The sequence below is a fragment of the Pteronotus mesoamericanus genome, unplaced genomic scaffold (genome assembly GCF_021234165.1).
Source record: "Pteronotus mesoamericanus isolate MK-2021 breed Mesoamerican mustached bat unplaced genomic scaffold, CSHL_Meso_final contig_26, whole genome shotgun sequence".
In the NCBI taxonomy this organism is placed as follows: domain Eukaryota; kingdom Metazoa; phylum Chordata; class Mammalia; order Chiroptera; family Mormoopidae; genus Pteronotus; species Pteronotus mesoamericanus.
This window is the reverse complement of record NW_026555109.1, coordinates 2,454,784-2,481,161: the sequence shown is the minus strand read 5'-3', so window position 1 is coordinate 2,481,161 and position 26,378 is coordinate 2,454,784. Positions and strand designations below refer to the sequence as shown.

The 26,378-nt window shown below is 35.6% G+C and overlaps 1 protein-coding gene across 4 annotated transcripts in view; it reads right to left on the bottom strand.

Annotated features, from left to right (window-relative positions):
• Positions 1 to 26,378, bottom strand: part of PCCA (propionyl-CoA carboxylase subunit alpha) — a 409,489-nt gene that overhangs the window by 339,956 nt on the left and 43,155 nt on the right. For all 4 annotated transcript variants that reach the window (XM_054574346.1, XM_054574344.1, XM_054574345.1 and 1 more), the window contains exons 5-6: positions 10,338 to 10,451; positions 8,459 to 8,512 (exon numbers count right to left, since the gene is read on the bottom strand). In XM_054574346.1, coding sequence (XP_054430321.1) covers positions 8,459 to 8,512; positions 10,338 to 10,451 — 168 coding nt within the window. The remainder of the gene's footprint in view (positions 1 to 8,458; positions 8,513 to 10,337; positions 10,452 to 26,378) is intronic.

The window sequence follows — 26,378 nt, the reverse complement described above, 5'->3', positions numbered from 1 at the left end:
TCTTCAACAAATATTCCAGAAGCTGAACTTTAATCCAAAATGCAGGAAGAAAAAAGAAATATTCTCAAACATTTTAAAAGATGTTCTGTTAGGATAAGAGTTTTATGAATTCTCTTTTATAGATCTTCATAATTTCTTTTCAACATGACATATTTAAGAATCACAACTGAAAATGTATTACAAAATCACTGTCAAAAGGAAAGGGATCACCAAACACTCTCTCCTAAATTCAGGGAGACTTGATTAGTTCAACATAAAAATACTTACAAGTGGTAAAAGGCACCAGTGACTGTATTTTATAGCTCTACTGGCTCACTAAAGTATTTTACTTATAAAGTCAGCAAATCTGAACTCTAGGACTTCTGGTCAAGGTGGAAGCATAGGTAAATATGCTTACCTTCTTGCACAACCACAGCAAAAATTACAACTAAATTACAAAATAACTAACACCCAGAATCATTAGAAAATCAAACCATATGGAAGTCCAACAACCAAGGAATTAAAGAAATCACATTCATACAGATGGGTAGAAGGCGAGGAGATGTAGAAACACGGAGACCCAGAAACAAGGAACGGGAGGTCCCACCACATGGGGTGGATAAAAATCAGAAGAGATACCTCAGGAAGGAGAGGTCCAAGCCCACACAGCCCACGGTCCCTGTACAAGGAATATAAGTCCCCATAACTTCTGTCTGTAAAAACCAATGGGGGTCAAGGTAGCACAAGAAACTGTGGGACTTTCAGGCATCTCCTTTTCAAGAACCCACAACAGTCTTAGGACTAATGCAGACTCACTCCATCTGGGCTCCAGCATCAAGACAGCATCTAGAAGGGCACCAGTGGCATGTAGGAAGAAACTGAAGTGTCTGTCATCATAATAGGGGCAGACGGAAAATGTCCTCCAGAACAAAACACCAGAGGCTAAGCAGCAGCCACTGTCCCTTTCCTGAGCCCTCCCCCACAGAGAGCCACAGATCAGCAACACCATATCTGAGACTCCATCAGCCTGGTTCACACGGGTGTCCTACCCTGGCAATTACCTAAGGCTCCACCCTCATCCAAATTACAGTTGCACTTTCTACAGTAGGCCACGCTAATAAGACAGGGACTCAAAGTAGCTGCTACCTAATACATAGAAACAAACGCAGAGAGGCTGCCAAAATGAGGAGACAAAGAAATATGGCCCAAATGAAAGAACATAACAAAACTCCAGAAAAAGAACTAAACAAAATGGAGATAAGCAATCTAGCAGATGCAGAGTTCAAAACACTGCCTCATTAGGATGCTCAAAAAATTCACTGGGTACTTCAACAGCATTAAAAAACCTATGCAGAAATGAAGATTACACTAAGTGAAATTTTTTTAAAAATTACAGGGAATCAACAGTGGAGTGAATGAAGGCAAGATTTGAAACATAAGGGGAAATATATCATTCAATCAGAACTACAAGGAGAAAAAAGAATCCAAAAAAATGAGGATGAGGGAGGGGCCTCTGGGAAAATGTCAAACGTACCAACATTCGAATCACAGGGGTGCCAGAAGAAGAGAAAGAGCAAAAAATTGAAAACTTATTTGAAAAAATAATGAAAAAAAACTTCCTTGATTTGGCAAAAGAAATAGACATACAAGTCCAAGAAGCACAGAGTCCCAAACAGCTGGACCCAGAGAGGACCATATCAAGACACATCATAGTTAAAATGCCAAAGGTTAAAGACAAAGAGAGAATCTTAAAAGCCACAAAAGAAAGCAGCGAGTTACCTACAGAAGAGTTCCCATAAGAAACTCTGCAGGCTAGAAGGGACTGGCAAGACGTATTCAACGTGATAAAAAGCAAGGACCTATAACCTAGATTACTCTATCCAGCAAAGCTATCATTTGGAATTGAAGGGCAGAAAAAGTACTTCCCAGACAAGCTAAAACTAAAGGAGTTAATCACCACCAAACCAGTATCACATGAAATTTTAAAGGGACTTATTTAAGAAAAAGAAAATCAAAACTATGAACATTAAAATGGCAATAAATTAACAACTATCAACAATGGAATCTAAAAAAGAAACTAAGCAAACAAGCAGAACAGTAACAGAATGATTAATACAGAGATCATTTGAAGGGTTAACAGTTGGGAGGGGGAAGGGGAAGAATAAGGGGAAAGATGTAGGGATTAAGTACAAATTAGCAGGTACAGAACACACAGGGAGATGTTAACAGCAGTACAAAGAAATGGAATAGCCAAAGAATTTATATGTATGACCCACAGGCAGGAACTAAGAGAGGTATTGCTAGAGGGATGGAGCTATCTTGTGGAGGGGGATAAAGGTGGAAAAATTCAGACCACTGTAATAGCATAATCAATGAAGTATAGTTTTAAAATATAAAGTCAGTAAATCCAAGTGAAGACAGTCACCCTCACTGGCATGCAAGATCAGGAGATCAGAAAAACAAAGAAACAATTCCATTTTTAGACTAACATGACAGCATCAGGGGATTTAAAAGAAGAAGAAGAAGAAGAAGAAGAAGAAGAAAAAGAAAAGTTTCCACTGATAGCAAAAAAATAGGCAGCAGGCAAAGGTAACAATTTTTTTTTAAAACCACTAACAACCCAGTCTAGTTCCAATTCATCATAGAAACAGTTTGGAACATTTATTGAGCATGGGATTTATAGTCATGGTCATTCTGTTGGAATGTATACTCTCATTTGCTACCTATGTGACATCGGGCACAGCATTTAATTCTGAGATTGTTCTCTGTTCTATAAAACTAAGGATAAAAACAATATATCACAGAATTTCATGAAGATTAAATGAGAATGGTACAAGTGCATCTGTAGGTAGATATTTCATATCTATTTTTTAAAAGCTTTAAAGGAAGAAAAGGATTTTTTCTTATAAACAAATAAAACCTAAATTTTGCAAATAGGAGTACATTATATGACAAATTGATAGCCAAATTTTAACATGTTGGCATTTGGGCTCCAGAAGAATGGTAGCAGTAGTAGCCCCTAGGGATTTAAACTTAAAGTTGGGGTCAGAGATTCACAGATGGAGGAAACCTTATTTTTCAATGAATATGTAAGACTTTTAATTTCTAAAATTTTATATTTTCAAAAATTAAAAATTTTAATATAATAAAATCAAAGATCTGTATACATAATGGAAATTCTAATAATTTTTTTAAATTATGTACTTAAAACTAGATGACTACCAAATATAGCATAGTAACAGTTCTCAACTTTTATTAAACCATGATAAAAATAAATAAAAGTCACCCACACATTCCCATGAGCTGCCTGGACTATATAGATAAGAGTTACATACAACTCTGTGATTGCAATGTCTAAGCCTCTCCTTTTTTCTCCTACTCAAAAATATTTTTTTTCAAATATCAGTAAATAGAGCATCACCTGAATGATTTTAAATTCTCTCTAAATTATTTTTAAGAATATATATATTGTTAAATAAAATCACTGTAAACTTGCTAACTTCAGAATTTTAGTATGCGTTACAAAGTACTTAAAACACACACTTCACAGCTATAATGACACACCATGGATTACATACAACCTCATAACTGAAGACCAATGACCTAGCAAAATGCTTTCTTCAAGTTTCTATCCACACAACAGTCATTTTCCTACAACCTGATCATGTGTTGCCTCTGTTACTATTAAAGTGGGACGGGTTTTGTGGGCTTTAGCTAAGTTCCCTACAGTTATTTATCTTCACTATTCAGCTACTATTTGAATGCCCTCACTTTTTCCAAGTGAGCCAACTAGGGTATAATATTTTTTAAGAGTGCTCTGTGCTTATGGTCAACCAATTTAGGTACAGTCCTGATTCTGACACTTACTAGCAGTGTAACTGTTGGTAAGTCACTGCACTCGCATCTAAGTTTTCTTTTTGTTAAATAGAATTAATAATATCCAACTTCATTGGTTGCATACATTAAATGAAATCACATTTGTCAAAGGATTTGTAAAACTACTATATCATGCATCTGTATATAGCAGTTTAATTATATGATATTAATTTCCTTAACAAGGAAAAAAATCTAAACCCCCAAAATATGCATGAAAACTATCAGAGTAATTTCCTCAAAACACTAATTTAAACTATCTCATTCTCCTTAAAAATCTTCAATAGCTCTTGCCATCTACTAAAGTACTAATTATTAACACCTATAATGATTAAGGTGATTTGCCTGACTATGCCAGACTTTGTGCTAAATTCGAGAGAGAGAGAGAGAGAGAGAGAGAGAGAATGATTCTTTCCTTACAACAACTGTGTAGAGTAGGTGTCAGTTTCTTCATTTTACAGATGAAAAATTTTTGAGCTGTTTTCAAATTTTGCTATTATAAACAACCTTACAATGAACATTTTTAAAAAGTACATCTTTTTTAGGTGAAATTCTAGGAATGGAATTGTGACGTCTAAGAATAAACATGTTAAATTTTGATAGATACAGGCAAATATCTGACCAAAAAAAAGCCAAAATTAATTTACATTCCCAAGAACAATTCACCTGTACACTTGCCTACACTGAATGTTACAGCTATTTTTAAAATTTTCATTTAATCTAATGGATTAAAAGGTTACATCTCATTATTGTTTTCACACGTTATATTCCTTATCTTGCTAAAAATCTCCAAAAGGAGATAAAAGAATACATTCCTCAAATCTTAACTGCTTGCCACAGTTCCCTCCTATACCTCAATGCCAAGCATTCTGTATAGATCTATATGTATATATACACAGTTCTTTTAAATACATGGATAAGACCCAAATGTGAAACACAAATTATTAAATCTAACATTAAAATTTCTCATAAGGCAAATTACTGTGACTTATAATGCTGTGCTGCACTAAAACACGATATGATAATTTGGGGAAAAAATATTATGTGTATATTCCCTTTAAACCAATATCCCCCTTTTCCAGGAAGAGGTAGTTTTACTTTTCAAAGCTATCTCATAAACTCTAAGCATTTCTTTTCTTAGTCCTAACAGTCTTCACAGCCTCTCATCATTCTTTTTTTTGGGGGGGGGGGGGGGGGGTGCTCAGAATACAAGGAGCCCAGAAGGAAAATACAGAATGAAAAACAATACAGAAATAAAATCTTCTTGCTCAGTCTATTAAAATTACTGAAAGTTGCTATTTATGAGGGTAACTTGTAACTTTGTTTTCTTCCATGAATTATATAGGAAAAACAAACAAGACATGGTTTTATTTAAATCTTGTACAGTAGGAATTATATGTAATCTGATCCCACTTCATGTAAAGTAAGCATAAGTGATAATGCCCTATAAAGGAAATTTGTAAAACTTAGTACGCTTTTACATTTGGCTTACTGTATGCTTTCTAAAACAAACAATAGCATAAATTCAGGGGGAAAAAATCAACACACCATTTTTATTCATAGCTATTAACTAAAAACAATATATCAGATAAAACACAAATAGTTTTTCTATAAATAAAATAAATACTATGCTGATCTTTGAACAGCAATTAAAAACAACACAACCAGACACAAATAGGAACTAAACCTACATATTAGATTAAATTTCAAATTCAAGACATAGTATTACAATAAAGAGAACTCCATAGTGTTAAACTTAAAAAATGTTCCAAATTCTACCAGTCTTCCTGGCCAAAACTTTCCACTAACATGGTAATCTATTACCACTATGTTGGAAATCAGCTTTCTAAGAATATACCCAGGTGGAATAACTATCAAATTTCAATGGCTGGTCAGCCAACATACAAACAATATTTATATGGTGTAACAAAATCAGTAAGCAATTTCATTTCACTGTTCCATTTTTACAGAATTTACCAGCTATAACCAGATATTCCAAAAGGGGCACTTTAAATGGCATATGCCAGTGGGAAGATTCTAATGGTAGAAAAATTATATCCCCAATAAGAACCTTGCCATGATGCACACACAAAAAAAGGAGGGTTAGTTATCACTGGGTGCATATTTTCATAGTGAACAAAAACATACAATAACACTGCCTTCTGGTTACAAAACTGTCCTTCTTATGGTAGGAGGTAAGTTTCCTTGATTATTGTTTTATTATTCTCAATGTAATAATATTTATTTAATCCTTCCAAAACATTACTGAACTTTTGTGGAAATCAATAGGTCAAATAACAAAAGTGAAACAAAGACTGATGAAACAAGTTTCTCATCTCAGGAGATTAAAATACAAAAAAATAAACCAAACAATTTTAACATAACGTGGAAAGTGACAGACCAAGTAAGAACTTGAAAAAAATTAAATGCTCTAGAAGACAGAGGAAAGCGATCACCAGAAGAATATAGAAAACTGTCTCAGTAAAGGTAACACGTGAATTGTGCCTTTAGGATGGACAGTAGTTGGAAAAGTGGGACAAGAAGACAGGTATGCCCACTGGGGAAAAAGAGTGATGAAAGGCATGGAATAGGAAAGAGCCAGTCATTTGGGGGAACAGCAAATAGTCTGGCATATCTGAGGCACAGCACTGATAAAGGAAAATTGAGGAGATAAGATTAGAAAGAAAATTAATGGGAAAGGAAAGTAGTCATATGTTCTATACTATTTTCTCTAACATGATGCTCCTGATGGAAATAATCTTTCTTATCTTTTTTTACAGAGAATTTGAACTCCATAATATTTTCTTCTCTGAATTGAAGTCATTTGTGTAACTTGTCTTATTTTCCACAAGATGATTATGAACTCCTCATGAGCAGGATCCACATCTGATTTATTTTTATATCCTTCTCAAATGCCTTGAACATAAATACAAAGTATACATTTTTAAAAAATGATTAGATAAGTGCATACATGAATCTACTGCCTATGTCATTTAACTTCTGTGGGACTCATATTCCTTTTTACCAGGAGTTTGCAAACTTCTTCTATAAAGGGCCATACAATAAATATTTTAGGTTTCACAGGTTATTCCATCTCTGTTACAGCTATGCAGCTCTACTGTTGTAGACCAAAAGCAGCCCCAGACCACACGTAAACAAATAAGCATGGCTGTGTGCCAATGAAACTTAATTTACAAACATAGGTGGCAGGATCCACTTGGCCCATGATCCATAGTTTAGAGATGCCTCAACTATACAAACTTAAATTTAACATACTACACTAGTATTCTACAAGTATATTTCAATATAAGTATTATATAGAAATCATTTTCTTACATAATGACAGAACCTCAAACAAATTTTCAAACAAAAAGATAAAAAATAGAAAGGTAGCATAAATAAGAAAATGAATATACTACACAAAACCTAGTAAATCTGGACCTTTGGGTAGCTCCACCACATTTGCCTTCTCCAGACACTTGTTACCATTACCATCTAGGTGACCTTTAAGTCAAAACCTCTTTAGGCCCTAGTTTGGTTGGTGATGGTGTTCTTTTTTTTTTTTTTGGTGGGGAGGGCTCCTATTTTATTTTTTAAAATTTTATTTTTAAATTACAATCTACATTCAATATTATTTTGTATTAGTTGCAGGTGTGCAGAACAGTGGTTAGACAATCATATCCTTTACAAAATGTTCTCCCAATATTTCCAGTACTTACCTGGCACCATAAACAGTTATTACAATATTACTGAATACAGTCTTCAGGACTTAACTTTTAAACAATAAATTGATTAAAATAGATAATTCTAATACAGAACTAACCTTAGCCATAAGAATTGTTCCAAATTAAATTTACAGATTTCAAGTGAAAATTTTATCTGGAAAATGATGATTATATTCATAAATAGTTTGAATCCATGGTAGAACAAAAAACAAGTACACCACAGAAACAGAGTAATATATTAGAATAATAAACTAAAATAATTTAATACATAGAATTGCTCTAATAAACTTTTTGAAATATTATTCATAATCATATTTTAACCTCTGAACACTAAGGTTTCAGTGCCATCTTGAATGTAGTTATATACACCTGGAAAATCAGTTTAATAGTAAATATTGGTTAATTCACCTAACCAGGATGGTGACATCAGGAGGGTACTCAGGTCATAATAAAAGTTTTCCCAAAATAGAAAAGGTAGTAAGATATAAATGCCACAATGTGTAATAAAAGGGAAAAATAGAATCTTATTTTTTATTTTATATTTTATTCTCATAGTATAAAAATTAATAAATCACTGGATTCCCTGACATAATTAGTTAAAATTCTGAAGTTTTTAAATATAAAAGTTAAAGTCCACGCAATATATAATAAACTAGGTGTCAATCATTAAGTATAATGGTGATTTAATAACTTCCATTTTTACTCTTCAAATCAAGACAGGTTACAGAATAAAAACTCTTTACTTTTCACAATCTATTTTCAAAGAGCTGTTGGGTCAGTTAAAATTCTCTAATTCACCACTAGCCATATTTACAAAAGCAACACCATTACACTGCTTTCTGAAATATAAATTAACAGCTTCCAGTTCATTGCAAACTTACCAAACATTTGGCAAATTCTTTGTTTTCTGAAAGGAATCCATAACCTGGATGTACCTTAGAAATGAAAAAACAAGGCAGTTTTAATTTTATCATGTTGCAAACCCTTAGTAAGCAAAACAGTGCAATTATGTGTTTAGTGTTCAAGATCCCTTGAATAAGGTTACTTCTCTCACAGAGTGATCAGCTCCAAAACACATTCCTGAGTAGACTCAAATTCCAAGATAATGCCTACTTTATAATCACTTCAAGCACACTACCTTTGTCCTAACCACAATCAGAGCTGTCTACCTACATATCTTCCTGTCCACCTGCATTTGACTACCTATTCAAAACAACTCACCAAAAAAAACAAAAATGAAAAAAAAAAAACTCCCCATTTTCTGAGGCTAACCTTAGCCAGAAGTTTAAGGAATTTTCTAATAGTTGGTGGATCAAAGAATTATGTTAAAGGGAATCTTTTGCAAGACAGATTTTAAACGGTAAAGAACTGTTAACTTCCAAAACCCTAGTTACAAGCCAACTAACACTTTATTCCTGATGACAGTACTCAGCCATTTCCCACAGAGCAGTTTCTGTCAAAACTAACTAAAATTAAAGTTCAGTTTATACTATTTCTTTGTACTCTGAATGATCTTTTCTTCTGATATCCACTCTTCCTTCCTTCCTCACCCCACTTAGCCATTCACAACCTCTTTATGCTATGCTACGCAAGCCACACTGCTACAATCTAAACTCTACCATCCTGTTCTAATTGAGTGATTTTTCCTTCTACCACATGGGCCAAACATAAATTTAGCCACTCTGCTATCAGTCAATATTGAATATATTTCCAGTAAAATAATTTCTACTATAAGGAAAGTCAAATTTCTGAAGAGGCTAGTATCATAATCTAGAAGTAGCTACATATCCAAGGTTTTTAAAAGCTGGATCAACATTTGTAAACATGGTACAGAATAATTTAAACTACTGAAGCATAGGATAAGAGTTTTATTCCACCAATCTTATTTTATATAAGCATTCAACTAAACATTGCATTCTGACAAGCTATAGTTAAGAGTTTTACCTTCATTAACTCTGCTAATAAACTGCAAACATCCACAACATGAGTTCATGAATTCAGCTTCTTATTTAAACATCCATTTCTTTCAAAAGAAATGTGAACACTAACTGAAACACTCCAGGTTAATTGCTGATGTTGGCTGCTATCATTCAATTTTAGTGATAACTCTGCAGTTTTAACATTATATGTAATTAGTTCTGTGATATTAAAACATATACAACAACAACAACAACAACAACAAAACTATTTCTGATGTCAAAAACCAGCCTTTTCCTTGGATTCCACTTCATTCAAACAGAATTGGGGCTGTATGGAGGATTACTGATTTCTCCATGTAAGTTATATGTATCCTACTGATATGACCAAATTAAAATCATTGCCAATTACCTTGTTTATATTTCTAGAAGTATACTACGTATACATAATTTTTAAGTGATTAAAATAGAATTTAAACTGGCGCCTTTTGGATCCTGTTTATAATACAGAATGTTTGTTGATGCTCTTATTATAGTGAAAGGGTTAATGCTCAAAACTAATTGGGATTTTTTTTTTCCTAGCATATTTGGAAATGAACTGAAACTGCTCCCTGGTGTGAAGGCTGAATCCAGCAGCCACCTGCAGGATCAGCGACCAACACTGCCAGATGCCACAAAGCCTTTGATTTCCAGTAGCAAATTTGGTCACATTTAACTCACATGACATGAACTAACTGCAACAGCATTTTCAATCATCCTTTCTTATTTTTTTAAAGATAGAAACCCTAGCTTTCTGCTCACTATATACGAAACAGCTGCAGTAGGCAGATTCATTCGGACTCACAGCTTGGGCTCTGGTTTTCTTAATGGCTTCCATGATGGCATCCATGTTGAGGTAGCTTTTACTGGTGGGAGCTGGGCCAACACAGACAGCCTCATCTGCCATTTTCACATGAACCTGAAGAGACACATCTCTGCATTAACAGACACTCCTGACAAAAAGAACTAAGATCATCTGCAAGTATACACAACATTGCAATGATTATTTCACACACCATTTATGTAGTCAGATTTCTTTGAATATGCACTAAAAAATAACAATGGAACAAATAAGCTCAGGAACTTTATTTAACCATGATTACACTTATTACAAGGCTGATCCACTGTATAACCAAATACCTTCCAAAAATATCCCCCCCCCCGCTAATTTGATTACGTAAAATCACAGCAAACAACTTTAGCCTCTGACTTTGTTCTGAGATATATCTATCTATCTATCTATCTATCTATCTATATATCTTATATCAAAACTACCCTGTTAATGTAGGCAGGGTAGCTCAGTATTTTAATAAAAAGTACTAATGCCCAGTTCTAAGCAAGCTCCCCAAGAAGAGGGAATAATGAGAGGGACTGAATGAAGGGAGGCAGTGAGTGTCCCTGCACAGCATCAGGTCAGCACCAGGCACAAATTAAAGCCCAGGACTATAGAGTTCAATATCACCAGTCATGAACCAGAAAATCTTGAGAATCATTTAAATACTCTCACATTTAATCCTCGTCCATTTTACCTTTATTCCTGAAAGAACTGGTATGTGCATTAGTGTGCTTTAAGTGCTAAATCTACTAAAACCCCAGGAATATTTGCTCCATTTTGAACACTACTCATTCTACAATGTTTTAAATCTATTTTTGTTTAATACAGGCTAGGTGTTTTATACCAAAAAGAGTAAGCTGTTTACTTCTAAAAGAAATCTATTCTTTTAAAATGATGAAGCCATTCATATATTTTTGAAATAGCTTTTCCTAAGAGTTTTTCAGTTTAAGGAACTCCCAATCAGTTTCAATTTATTTCACAAGGCAGCTATAAGCACTGGAGTATATACATATACCTGGACATTTGTGATCTACCCTACACCCTCCACCAAAAGTCTAAGGTTAAATACTTTTGCATATTCCTTCAGCTGTGAAATAATTTTTAAAGAAACACTTTGTTTTAAATGATATCTATAAAAAAGTAAACCAAGAAAGTTGTCTTTTAGAAAACTCAGATTTCTCTTTATCAATTCAATATACATTTTTCAATTAAGTAAAAATGTCATTAAATTCTAAGATATATATCTGAAGAATTTACATATCAATATCTTAATACAAAATACTCAAATATATGTACTCTGCAATTTCTTTAAAAACATCTACTTCAAACAATGGCAGCATGCTTACAAAGGGATTCTAAATATTTCCACATTCAAAGCAAGGCTCACCTTGTGATTGTCTTTGCCTTCTTATTTCCAACTTTATATTGTGCTTCTTCCCTCAGATCAGAATGCCCACTCCTCTATTCCCCTATGCCCAGTTCAGATCCTATTATTAATTGCGATTTTGTTGCTGTAACTGGCTGTGGGGGGGGTTTTCTATAAAAAATTGAATACTAAACAATCCTTTTAAATAAGAACAGATGATACTGTATACAGAGAGCCCTAAAGATCCCCCCAAAACTACAAGTACTGATCAATTAATTTAGTAAAGTTACAGGATACAAAATAAATATCTAGAAATCAGTTGCACTTCTACACACCAATAATAAACTATTAGAAAGAGAAACTAAGAAAACAGTCCCATTTACAATTGCATCAAAAAATAATAAAATACTTTGCAATAAATTTAACCAAGGATGTAAAATACCTGTACTCAGAAAATTATAAGACACTGAAGAAAGAAATTCATGTAGATACAAATAAGTGGAAGCATATACCATGTTCATGGATAGAAAGAATTAACATGATTAAAATGTCCATACTACCCAAAGCAATCTACAGATTCAATGCAATTCCTATCAAGATACCAATGGCATTTTTCACAGAACAAGAACAAATATTTCAAAAATTTCCATGACCACAAAAGACCCACAAATAGCCACAGGAATCTTGAGAAACAAGAACAAAGTTGGAGGAATTGTGCTACCTGATATCAAACTATACTACAAGGCCACAGTATGAATCGAAACACCATATTACTAGCATAAAAAGAGACATATAGATCATTGGAACAGAATAGAGAGCTCAGAAATAAACCCATGCCTTTATGGTCAATTAATAATTGACAAAGGTGGCAAGAACATACAATGGGGTAAACATAGTCTATTCAATAAATGGTGTTGGGAAAATTGGACAGACACATGCAAAAAAATTAAAATAGACCACCTCCTTACACCATACACAAGAATAAACTCAAAATGGATCAAAGACTTAAATATAATACCTGAAACCATAAAACTCCTAGTAGTAAACATAGGCAGTAAAATCTTAGATATTTCTCTGAACAATATTTTTTCTGATATATTTCTTTGGGCAAGGAAAACAAAGGAAAAAATGAACAAATGGAATTAATCAAACTAAAAAGCTTTTGCACATTGTGTGCTACAAGTTTAACTACACAAAATTAAGTCTTCTCCAATCTTACCAATAAATATGGGAACTGAGGGTTATATGGGGGGAAAGGAATTAAAAGATATACACATGCATACATGTGTATATTTACTTGTCCAAAATTTCTATAATAAACATGCATCAAAAAGTAAAAAGGAGGAGAATCCTAATTGTATTTAGACTTATTTACTTTGTCTTTTCTCTAAATGTACTTGTGTAACCATATTCCATGTAAAATTTTGCATCCTTCTGTTTTTTAACATCACAATAGACATTTTTTCCTACGTTATCACAAACTCTGTAATCATACTGAGAATGTAGCTCAAAGCCTAACATATTTTAAGAGATGATTAATATTGGTCAAATAAACATTCAAATAAATGAAACATCAACAGCAGGTCAAGACTGTTTATGGACTTTACTAAGAAAGGCAAAACACATGCTATTTCTAAAGGGTTGGTCGGTTTCCTTTCTTCTGTATCTCAGAAACAAAACTTACTTTAGGGTATAAAAGTATATTAACAGCTCAACAACCCCACAGCCTAGTCCAGGGTTAGTACTAGCAAAAATGTTGGACAAAGCCATTTAAAAATTATTAGTTTCTCCCTCACACATTTAATTTTGTATTTGGAAAATTTTTATTCTTTAAAGAGAAGAATATTACTCATAGCAAGGTCTGTTTTACAACTTTAGGGCCAGAAAAAAAATTATCATCCATATCAATGGCTTAAAAATGAATTTAAATGCTTGAATATAGATAGATTAAAAATTGTGCAGAATTTTTAAACTTTGAATTTGTGGAAAATTTCATATTAGTCCATTAGATGTCTAAAATATGCTGAAAAGATCTGTGCTTGGTTCCTATCCTTATCCAACAGATTGGATCTTAGTGTTAAAAAGTAGGTTAGACCAGATCTGTGTGAAAGCATTTAAATACCTTCTAAACTCGCAGAGTCTGAGAAAGGGAAGATAAGCAACTTTGAAGTTTTTTTTGCGCAGGGAGATTTTCTGAAACCTATCACTTCAACAAGATCTGTAATCACATGGGCATTATTTACCATGACCATGAATATTTGAATTTTCCTTGTGATACCCTTCAATGTAAACAATGGGTAGAATACTGGAAGGACAACATAGTAAGATTAAATGTGCTCCTTGCCTAAGAGCAATGGTGTCTCAATCTGACCAGACTGCAGTATTCACCAAATCTAACCAAGTTCTCTAACATTACCAACTAACAAAAATTACCCTTAAAGACTAAAAAGTTAAAGAAAGGAATGTCAACTGTATCAAAATTACTTTGAAGAACAGGAAAAAATTAATTTTCAAATAACCATATAAAATCCTATTTCTGAAAAGAAAAAAGAAAAGAACCCTTCTCTCTATTTTAAACAAAGTGCCTAGAAGTCTCAAAAGACTTATACAAATGTCAACAGACTAGCATTCTGGCACATTCTTTCTAGATAGGCAATTTGATTCCTGGAAAATTATGATTCTTTTTATGTCAGTAAATAATGCATTTATTTTTATTTCACTTTGTAAAACCAAATGTGTAGGACCACAACATATTTATGCATGATTATTTTTCATGGCAGAATTAGTGACTTTACTATTTTTTCTCTATTATAATTTATGTAATTGTCAAAGTGGTAAAACCAAAAATTAAAAACTACAAGAAAAAAGGAAGTAAGTTTTTGCCAGTTGCAAAACTCCCAACCCATTTTCTACAATCTAGTTTTTATATCACAAAATGGAACCAATCCTGAATCAATTCTAGAACCAAAACAAAGTTTTACCTAGTCTGTATTTGGCAGAAATGCATTTCAGAGGGTACCATAAACAAATGAATGAAAAGCAACATGGCTAGAACCATATTCTCATTCCACTGACCCCTGGTAAAAGCATCAAGGGAAAGATAGAAAGGATGAAAGGGGGAGGAGATATCAAGGATGATGAGAGCAATGGCAACGTCAGTGCTTCAAGAAACAATGACAGGGACAGGAAAAATACAGATAAGGGTATGTGTTGTCAGGAGGCAGTGGGGTGGGGCAGGGGGGTTTGATAAGGTCAGTTGTAAAGGTTGGGAGAGGTAATGATAGCTGAGAAAGGGTTTAAGAGCTTTTTTAGCCCAGGAAACCCTTGAACAAATGCTTTTGGCAGAGAATCTAGGGACTGGAAGAAGCTAAAAACACCTGCGAGGTGACATAATTCACAGTATAAGGTCTCTGATGAGCAGTAGCAAAGCTAAGTATGGGAAGACTAAGTATGGGAAGGCAGGAGATGGGGCAGGGTAAAGAGAGCGAGCTAATTTTCTCCCACACAAACACAATAAATACAAACAAGCCAGGATTTAAAAAGGAAAAAAAAAGAGAGAGAGAGAAAGAAGGACAAGACAGAAAGAAGAAAAAAAGAAAAGAAAAGCAGGAAAAACAGAAATCAGACAGAAAAAGCTTGCTATGTAGTCCAAGACAAACCTCTAGCACCTCTATTCCCCAACACTGTGTTGCCTGGAAGCTCTTCTCTATAGAAATTCTCAAGCGATGAGTACAAAAGGATGCCAAGATTAGTTATAAATGCAGGTAGTATGTTTCTATATCCGGTAGAAGAAATTAAAGGCTCTGTCCTTTGGCAGTTTCCATTGGGTTGGTCAAAAAGTCCACTATATTTTTTCCATAAAATAAGACATTTCTCGTTTTCATTTTTGACAATAGCTTTATTAATTTGGATATTTTGAGTATGTTGTCTGGCTTCTAGTGGATAGTGGCCAGGGGTGCTGCTAAACATTTTCCAATGCATAAAACAGCCCCATAGCAAAGAATTATTTGGCCATAACATCAATAGTACCAAGAAACTTTGCAAACCACTTTTGACACATTCAGTCACAGTGCACTGCACTAAGCTTTATCTTGATGTTTCAGTTGCATTTTTACCTTTCTTGAAGTAATAAAGCATAAACACACTGAAAATGTTGTGTCTCTTCTTCCACCTTCAATATTAAAATGACTGCACAAAAATTCACCAATTTTGGTAAGTTTTTTTTTAATGCACAATGATATGACAGTATCACAATACAATCTAACAAAATTGTTTCAAATGAAGTTAAAGATAATTAAGTGCCACCAGCGCCATCATACAGAAAAAAAAAGTAACAGTTTCTTGGCTAATATTTTATCTGTGAAGTAAAAGACAAGATCTCCTCCTAACAGAAAGAGTCATTGGCAGTGTAAAAACAGCAAATCATCGAGAGCATGAGAAAGCAAATATTTAGAACTCTAGCAAGACTCTCAGTGTTGATGTTCTTAAATGGTTCTCTTTGTTGTGAAAGAAATTAGGCCAACAAAATGGTGCACCCTCTTTGGAAAACAGAATGGAAGGTCCTCAAAAAATTAAAAATAGAATTACCATGTGTTCCAACAATCTCACTTCTGGGTATATCCAAAAGAAGATCTCAAAGAGATATTAGCATTCCCAGGTTCACTGACTAATATGAAAACAAATGTCCATCAAGAGATGAATAAATAGGTAACATATGGTATATACATAAAATGAAGTACTATGCAACCATTAAAAAGAAAGAAATTCTGCAGTATATGACAACATGGATGGACCTTGAGGACACTACACTAAGTGAAATAAATAGACACAGAAATGAAAATACTGCATGACTCCACATATGTGAGGTATCTGAAATAATCAAACTTTATATAAAAGGCTACAATGGTGGTTACCAGGGGCTAGGGGGAGGAGGAAATGAGAAGTTCTTAATCAACAGGCATAAAGTCTCAGTTAAGTAAGATGACTGAGCACTAGAGATCTGCTGCACAACATTGTACTTATAGTAAACAATAATGTACACTTAAAATTTATGAAGAGGACAGATCTCATATTGAGTATTCTTACCACAATAAAAAATTGTTTTAAAGAAAAGAATGAACAAACTTAGGCTGTTTTGGTCATGTACAACACTTAACTTCTTTTCAGAGATGATAGTGGATAACAAAGAAGTTAAGACAAGTAAGGGTTAGCTATTCCTTTACACTGTACAATTCTCAGTCCAAATTCCTCCACACATACAGATACTTAATGAGCAAACATTTCTCAGCAAGATAGCAAAAAAAAAAAAAAAAGAAAGAAAGAAATAGCTCATACAACCTGTTCCACATGTCACATAAAGCCCCAAACGTTGCCTGATTACCATCCTGCATAAAATAGTCATTCAAGGGAGGCATAATTCTCAAAGTCTCAAAGGCAGGATTCTGATATCCTTAGAGCTGCTCTAAGTTAACCAGAAATCCTCCTCTCCAATTGCTGAATACCAAAAATAACAAATTTAAGTACAGGGCACCATTCCTCAAGGTAAATGCCTCGCAAAATCCTTATATCTTATTCATGCAATGGTGAAAGGTCTCTGATATATTTCAACCAATCCAAATATCTTGAATAGCACTAATTTCACTAATAAGCATCTATATATATTATCCATACAGCTAAATAGAAAACCACTGATTTCACAAATGAAAACCCACTTACTTAAGAATTTGGTCTTGACTGAAATATGAAAAATTGTAAGTACTTTTGAAAACTCATCCCTAGAGTGTCAATCCTGGACCTCAAGCATAGTTAAAAGGTTAAACTAACACATCAGTTTATCTCTCTGTTCTGAAAAGAGTTTAAATCCTTCAGATATCATACCACTGTGGCAAACTGCAATGGCACACAAAAATCTTTGTTCCACTACTATAATGGCACGTGACTGCCCAGCTAAAGGCCAGATTTATCAGACTTTCTTACCAATTACCAAAGATGCATCACTGGATCAAGGCAGTGAAATGTATAACTTCAAAATCATCTACAACTTAAACACAAGCATATTTCTCTGAATTTTAGCCACGTTCTTTCCCTTGATCTGGAATGCAGGTGGTGTAACAACCAAATGCAAACTAAGGTAACTCCCTAGAGCAGAGGACAGCAACCTATAGTTATAGACAAAACCAGCCCATATCTGTTTTTATAAATAAAGTTTTTTGGAACACACCATGCCTATTTATTTCCTTATTGCCTTTGGCTTCTTTTGTGCTACAATGGCAGAGTTGGGTAACTGTGACAGAGATTATATGATCCACAAAACCTAAAATATCTTTTATCTAGGTCTTCACAGAAAAGACCTGCCTTAGAAGATGGCAGAGTAACAAAATACCAAGAACAAGAGCACACAGATGTCCTTAGAAAAGGACTGGTCTGACTTTTGGTCAAGATGGAGGCATAGGTAAACATGGCTCACCTCCTCACTCAACCACCTCAAAATTACAACTAAACTATAGAACCACCATCCCTCAGAACCATCAGAAAATGAGTTGAATAGAAGTCTGACAACTACAGAATTAAAGAAACCACATCTATCCAGACTGGTAGGAGGGGCAGAGACGCAGAATGGGCTGGTCCCCATCCGTGTGTGGTGGATAAAAATTTGGAAGGGATATCTTGGAAGTAAGGATTCCCAGCCCCATACCAGGACCCCACACCAGGGTTCCAGTGCCAGGAATATAAGTCCCTATAACTTCTGACTGTAAAAACCTTCAGGGATTGAGTTGGTAGAAGAAACTTCTAGAACCCCAAGCAGTTCCTCTTAAAGAACCTACACAAAACTTACTCAAACTCAATCCCTCTGAGCTCCAGCAGTAGCGTTGCAGCTAGAAAGGCACGAGTGGCAAACGGGGAGAAACTGAAGTGTCTGGCATCAAGACACAAAGGTAGGCAGAGGTCACTGTCCCTTTTCTGAACTCTCCCCTCACAGAGCCAGCAGGTGGATACCATATCTGAGACTCCATCAACCTGGCTCACATTATCTGCTCCACCTTGGAGATCCCCTTGAGACTCCATCCCACCCAATTTACTGGCCCACCCAAGCTGTTAACAGTGGGTTTTCCACATCAATGGCTGGTCTTGGCTCAGGCTTCACAATTTCCTAAATCCTTTCAAACAAGCAACAGCCAGCCTCAGAGGGCTCTCAGCCCCTATACCTCATGCATGTGGCCCCAGGCCTAGCACTAGCAGCAGCCAGCCTTGGTTTACAGGTTGCCTTTCCCTGGGAACCTCCAAGCTCAGTACAAATACCAGCCATATGCAGATTTTTTTATAACTCACATAGGGTGGCCCCACACAGAACACAGGTGGAGGCTGACCTTGGCCTGCACCACCTAGGAAACCCCAAAGCCTAAACACCCAGTGGACAGCTACAGACCATGTCAAAAAACCACCATACTGCCCCTGTACAGCTGATCCTCCACAGAGGGCAGAAGTTGGTGGTCAATGGTATGGATAGTCCTTGCAGCTGACTGGCCTGGGTAAATCCCTCTCATTGACCTGCCAACAGCAATCAAGGCTCAACTACAAGAAAAGGAAATACTCAGCCCACATGGAGGTCACATCTCGAGTATCCAGCTTGTGTGATTGGGAAGACTGTGCCACTGGACCCTGCAAAGCATCTAATATATTAGGCCACACTACCAAGACAGGGGGTCACAGCAGCTCTACCTAATACATAGAAACAAACACAGGGAGGCTGCCAAAAAGAAGAGATAAGGAAACATGGCCTACATGAAAGATCAGATCAAAACTCCAGGAAAAGAACTAAACAAATGGACATAAGCAATCTATCAGATGCAGAGTTCAAATTAGTGATTATAAGGATGCTCAAGGATTTTAGTGAGGACCTCAACAGCACAAAAAAAAATCCAGTCAGAAACAAAGGACACATCAACTTAAATAAAGAATAATTTACAGGGAAACAACTGTAAAGTGGATGAAGCAGAGAATCAAGTCAATAATATGAAACATAGAAAGCAAAAAACAACTAAACAAAAAAAAAAAAGTAGGAAAAAAATCCAAAAAAAATGAAGATAGTGCAAGAGGCCTCTGGGACAAGTTCAAGTGTTCCAACATTCACATCAAAGGGGTGCCAGAAAAAGAAGAGAAAGAGAAAGAAATTGGAAAACTACTTGGAAAAAATAATGAAAGAAAACATCCATAACCTAATGAGAGAAATAGACATACAAGTCCAGAAAGCATAGAAAGTGCCAACCAAGATTAATACAAAGAGGCCCACTTCAAGACACATCATAATTAAAATGCCAATGGTTAAAGTAAAGAGAGAATTATAAAAGCAGCAAAAGAAAAGAAGTTAGTTATCTACAGGGGAGTTCCAATAAGACTGTCAGTTGATTTCTCAAAAGAAACTTTGTAGGCTAGAAGGGACTGGCAAGAAATAGCCTAAGTTATGAAAAGCAGGGACCTACAGCCAAAATTGCTCTCTCCAGCAAAGCTGTCATTTAGAATGGAAGGGCAAATAAAGAGCTTCCCAGACAAGAAAAAAACTAAAGGAGTTCATCATCACCAAGCCATTATTACATGAAATGTTAAAGGGACTTATTTTTTTAAAAGATCAAAACTATGAACAATAAAATTGCAATGAATACATATATATCAACCACTGAATCTAAAAAACAAACTAAGCAAACTAGAAGAATAGTGCTACCGAACCATGTATCCAGAGAGCATTTTGATGGTTGCCAGAAGGGACTGCGGGTTGGAAGAATGGGTAAAGAGGTGAGGGGATTAAGAAGTACAAATAGGTAGTTACAGAATAGCCATGGGGATGTAAAGTAAAATATAGGAAATGGAGATGCCAAAAAATTTAAACATATCATCCATGAACATGAAAAATGGTGAGGGGATTCCCTAATGGAGTAGGGAGTGCTGCATAGAGGGGTGCAAAAGGAAAAGCGGCAGGGTTGCTCTCTGCCAGAGACAGGCAGCTGGAGATGCAAAGAGCCTTTTATAGGGCCAATGCAAATTTTTATTTGCAGCCACTTACCCTGGTCTCCAGCAAAGGCGGGAGCAGAGTGGGCTAGAGACACCTGAGGAGACACTGGGGAAGGAGGCTTTGGGGAGAGAACTGAGAGAGTGGCTGGTGGGATCTCGGTGCTGACTCATCCCACATGTGGCAGCAGCCATCTTGCTGAGGCAGACACCACTCCCCCTGAGCGGCACCAGGGTTAGAGGACCCAATAGCCCCGCCCCCAGGTGGGATTCCACACTGCCCTGTGCTCTCTAAGCTACCTGCTGAGTGCAGAGTAGCAGCCACAGACAGTAGATCCTTGGCTAAAGGGGGCGCAGAGAGGTCTGAAGACACTTGAGGAAGGACTGGGGGCAGAGGCTTTGGGGAGTGAATGAAGGGAGTAGCCGGACTGCGACCCCATACGGCAGCAGCATGAAAGGATCCAATAACCCCGCCCCCAGGTGGAATTCTGCCCTGCCCTGACTGTCGAAGCGGCCTGCTGAGTGCAGAGTGATTAAATTAACAGCTGAAGGAGACAGCCACAGACAGCAGATTCCTGGAAGTCTTGAACAGACTGCCTAAGGTCACACAGGGACAACATCTGACATCATCAGAGGTAGATCCAGAACAGTGGTCTCCAACCATAGAAGTTCACACCACAAAGTCAGGAAATCAAGACAGATCAACTTAAGAAGCAGAAGCAAAAGAGAAGAGTCTCACAAATAATGGGAAGACAAAGAAATATGCCCCACTCGAAGGGAAAGGAGGAATACTCACAAAGAGAACAAAATGAAATAGAGGCAAGGAAACTATCCAGTATTGAGTTCCAAACAACAGTTCTAAGGAAGCTCAGTGAGCTCAGTGAGCTCAGAGAGAATTACCAAAGACTACAGGGAAACTACGAGGAACTTATTGCAAACTGAATCAGCATGAAAAAGGACATAGAAACTATCAATAAGAGACAAGAGGAAATGAAGAATACAATTTCTGAATTGAAGAACACAGTAGGAGGAATCCAAAGCAGGCTCGATGAAGCTGAGGACCGAATCAGCAAGCTGGAGGACAAGGCAGAAAAAAGCTCCCAGAAAGAGCAAGAAAATGAAAAAAGACTCAAAAAGAATGAAGAGGCATTGAGAGGAATGCAGGACAACCTGAAACGTAATAATATCCATATAATAGGGATACCAGAAGGAGAAGAGGATGAGGAAGGGAGAGAGAACCTGTTTGAAAAAGTCATGATGGAAAACTTCCCTCATTGGAGGAGAGAAAAAGTCACACAAGTCCAGGAAGCACAGAGGGTCCCATTCAAGAGGAACCCAATGAGGTCCACTCCAAGACACATCATCATTAAAATGGCAAATATCAAAGACAAACAGAGAATCCTAAAGGAAGCAAGGGAGAAAGAGGTAGTAACATATAAGGGAGCTTCAATATGGCTAGCAGCTGACTTCTCAACAGAAACACTGCAAGCTAGAAGGGAATGGTAAGAAATATTCCAAGTCATGAAAAACAAAAGCTTGCACCCAAGACTGCTCTGCCCAGCAAGGCTCTCAATTAAAATGGAAGGTGAGATGAGGAGTTTCCCAGACAAAAGAAGGTTAAAAGAATACACCCCCACCAAACCAGCACCACAAAATATGCTAAAGGGACTGCTTTAAGATGCAGAAAAAGTTTCTATGAATACCCAGTTCCTTTCATAGTTGCCAGTACTTGATATTACCAATATTTTTAATACTCATTAATCTGATTGTGACAACAATGTTATTTTAATTGTTCCTTTACTATTTGTTGAAACTAAACCTGTTTTTGTATATTTCTTGCCTATTTCTATAGTTTGAAAAAAAAAAACCTTTAAATGACTTTTTGGTAGTCCTTATCCATTTATTGATTAAAGGTTTGTAGAACTTTTTTCCCTAAAAAAATCCCAGAAAACCTATTAACCATGTTTTAAATGTGTTGCAAATACTTTTCTTTTCTATTCCTTGTCCTTTAACTTTTTAATCTGTGTATTACTATGTAGTCTTAAATGTTTAATGTAGTTGTATTGTCAATATTTACTTTATAGCATCTGGGATTGAGTATTTTACTTCAAGCCATGAAAAACATTAGTTCTATTTTCTTCTAAAACTCCTTAGATTCTACATACTGAATTTTAGCTCACCTGAATATTTCTTGTATAATGTGTGAAATAGGGCTCTATAGTTGTTTTATTTCAAGTAATAGTGGTCCATGCACCTTATTTGTTGAATAAGCCTTATTTTCCCCATTGAGTTGAAATATCAACTTAATCATGTATTATATTGTTAGACAGATGTATACCTTTGTCTCTAGAATGCTCATTATATTTCATTGATCTCCTTGATTATTTCTGTACTGGTGTAATGTTGGTTTAATTGCTGAGACTTTATAGTGGTTTTACATTTTTTAATATTTTATAATTAACTTTGACATTTAAAAAAATAAATAAAATCAATCTGCATTTAAGAAAGAAAGAGAGAGAGTGATGGCACTCCTACCATTTGTGACAACATGGATGGGACTGGAGAATATTAAGCTAAGTGAAATACGCCAGTTGATGAAAGACAAATATCGTATGATCTCACCTATAAGTGGACTCTATTCAACAAAATAAACTAACAAACAAAATAAAGCACAGGCATGAAAATGTGGAGCAGACTGAAAGTGACCAGAAGGGATAGGGAAAGAGGACAATGGTGGAAAGAAGGGGAAGGAACTAGACAAAGAACATGTATGAATGACCCATGGGCATGGACAACACAGTGCGAACTGACTGTGGGAGCAGGGGATGGGGATTGGTTTGGTGGAGTGGGTAAAGGGGTAAAAATTGAGACAACTGCAATAGAATAAATATGATTTATAAATGTAAAAAAATAAATAGATATAATTAATGGTAAAAAAAAAAAGTTTTATCTAATACCAAATGTCAGTAGTGCCACTGTTGAGAACCTCTGGTCTGTGTTTTTATACAATGTGTGTAACAATAAAAATATAAACCAGTGGGATTTCTAAGCCAGTAATGATATCATTATACTGTTATGTGTCATTCTACAAATAGTCCTTCAATCTTGTATATGCATTAGAGATGTTCTCTGTCAATATGTAGGTATCTATCTCATTTTTTTTAACTACCAAAGAATATCAAGATATGGCTCTACCATTTTATCAACGATTCCTCTTGCTGATGGATACTTTTCATGGAAGAATCACCTAGTTAGATGATCATAAAGAAGTTTCCTAACCAGACAACCTGTCAATTGCCCCAGGTCCCCCTTCTCACTGTGGATCTTTTTCCCCTGGAGCTGCTCCCACCATTTGCAGCCATGTTTCAGAGTGGAGTTTTCTATTGAGTGACCCCATCTGCTATCTATCTTTCAGAAATTCCTCATAGTTTCCAGGACCATAGTCCATCAGAATTCCATTTTCCATCAGAATTATGGTTTGCTATTTTTTGTTTGTTTTAAGTGTTTTGCTGCTTTTCCCTGAGAATCTGGGACAGAAACTAAAATCTAACTCATCCCACCAGCCTGAATTAGAAGTAAGAACTTTTTTTAAAGTTTGTGTTTCTTACCAGGAAAATATACCATGTTTTGTTTTATTTTAACTTATTAATCAAAAATTGTAAACAATAATATTGTTTTGTAAAATAAAACAGTTTAAAGATTGTCATGAGCCCTGGCTGGAATGACTCAGTGGACTGAGTGCCAGTCTGCAAACCAAAAGGTCACCAGTTCAGTTCCAGTCAGGGCACATGCCTGGGTTGCAGACCAGGTTCCCAGCTGGGGACATGCATGAGCCAACTGATCGATGTTTCTCTCACACATTGATGTTCCTCTCCCTCCCTTCTCCTCTATCTAAAAATGAATAAAATCTTTTTAAAAAAAGATTGTCATGAAAGAGATCAACAAATTCTAACTGAAAATCTAATCTGGTGTCAGAATGGGTATATGAAAGTGATAATATAGTTCTTAAGAAACTCACTACAACCATAAACACAACCTGGCTAGCGGTAACACAGGTTACCATTTCTCTAGTCATGCATTTTAAGGGTGGGCACCTTCCTCATAATATCTACTCTACTACTTATCAAGGCATTCATAGAAACTCCAAAATCTGGCTTTTTAACCTCAGATTCCACTCTCCAGATTATCCAATACTGTGGCTGGGTTCATAAAAGTCGTAAAAATCCTTATTTACAGTGTATGATTTGTTGGTTTCTTGCAAAGAGCTTCAGAGCTATACTAAAAATAACAAAATTATCCACCCAAATATTCCTCTCTTCTGAAAATTCCTGGTACACTACAGGAAAAAAAATAGCTTAATAAGGCTATAACTACTTGTCTTTTATTGCAAAATCTAACTTTTCTCCAAATCCAGTGTCTGGCTGGCTTAGGAAAAAAATGCTTGGTGCAGCTATTGGCATGTCTTTTCTGTATCAAAGAATAAATAAATATATTCAATATCGGCACAACAAAAGATAAAACAACCCTGCCTTAACAGCGGTGACAGCTGGCTCTGTGGACTGAAAGAACTAGAGAAAAAGGTGCCCAACCACAACAAAAACTGTATATAATAGAAAGCACAAGAAAATGAATATCTGAGCATTATTTATACAACTCAAAGTAATCAAAACATTTTCCCTAAAAACATGAGTTCCTAATTCCATTTATACCACACTGGTCTCTACATTCTAATCAACTGTTTTATCTTCTACCCACCAGATCCCTTTATCATTAAATGAACCCTGAACATTTCCCTCTCCCTTCCCTGATCACTCCAACATTTATCACAGGTACTTTGCTATAGCAAGATATACAGAGACGGATAAGTCACATCCCCTCCAAGAGTTCAGTCTGATATAAATGACAGAATTCTATACCAACTGCAAATAAATGTAATGAAGGAGAGCATCTACAAGTTGCAAATTTAGAAAATGGTTTCATGAAGAATTTATTATTAAAATATAAAACTGGGTTTCTAATAAATGGAGAAAAATGTGAAGAGAACTACCAACAGAGGAAAAGCACATTGGAAATTGTGGAAAAGTGAAAGGCCCCAGCCTATTTAGAAATCTGTGCAATGGCCTGAAACTAAGCTGTAAAAGGAGACACTGATGGGAGAGAATGGTGAAAAAGAATGATAGAATAGAAAAGAACAGGTTGAAAGGAATCTTGAATGCCATAGCAAAGAAGTGAGACTTTAACCAGGAAGTCAGTGGTTCTCAATGTTTCTCTTATATAAGTATAAAAAGAAAATGATGTGCATATGAGGAAAGTTGTACTCTACTACTTATCAAGGCATTCATAGAAACTCCAAAATCTGGCTTTTTAACCTCAGATTCCACTCTCCAGATTATCCAATATTGTGGCATTATTATCCAATAATGTATCAATTACAGGTTGCTGCAGTTGGTCATTCCAAGCAATTAGGTGTAAACCCTCTCCTTTCTCTCATACTGATCTCAAAGGAAGCTTAACAAGTAGTGCTGTCAACAATGAAAACCCTTTTTCTCTTGCTCTAATGTTATCTAACCAAACTTTTCCCATAAAATATGTAGCATAATATATAAGATACAAACACTCAGCCCTGACCAGGTAGCTCAGTT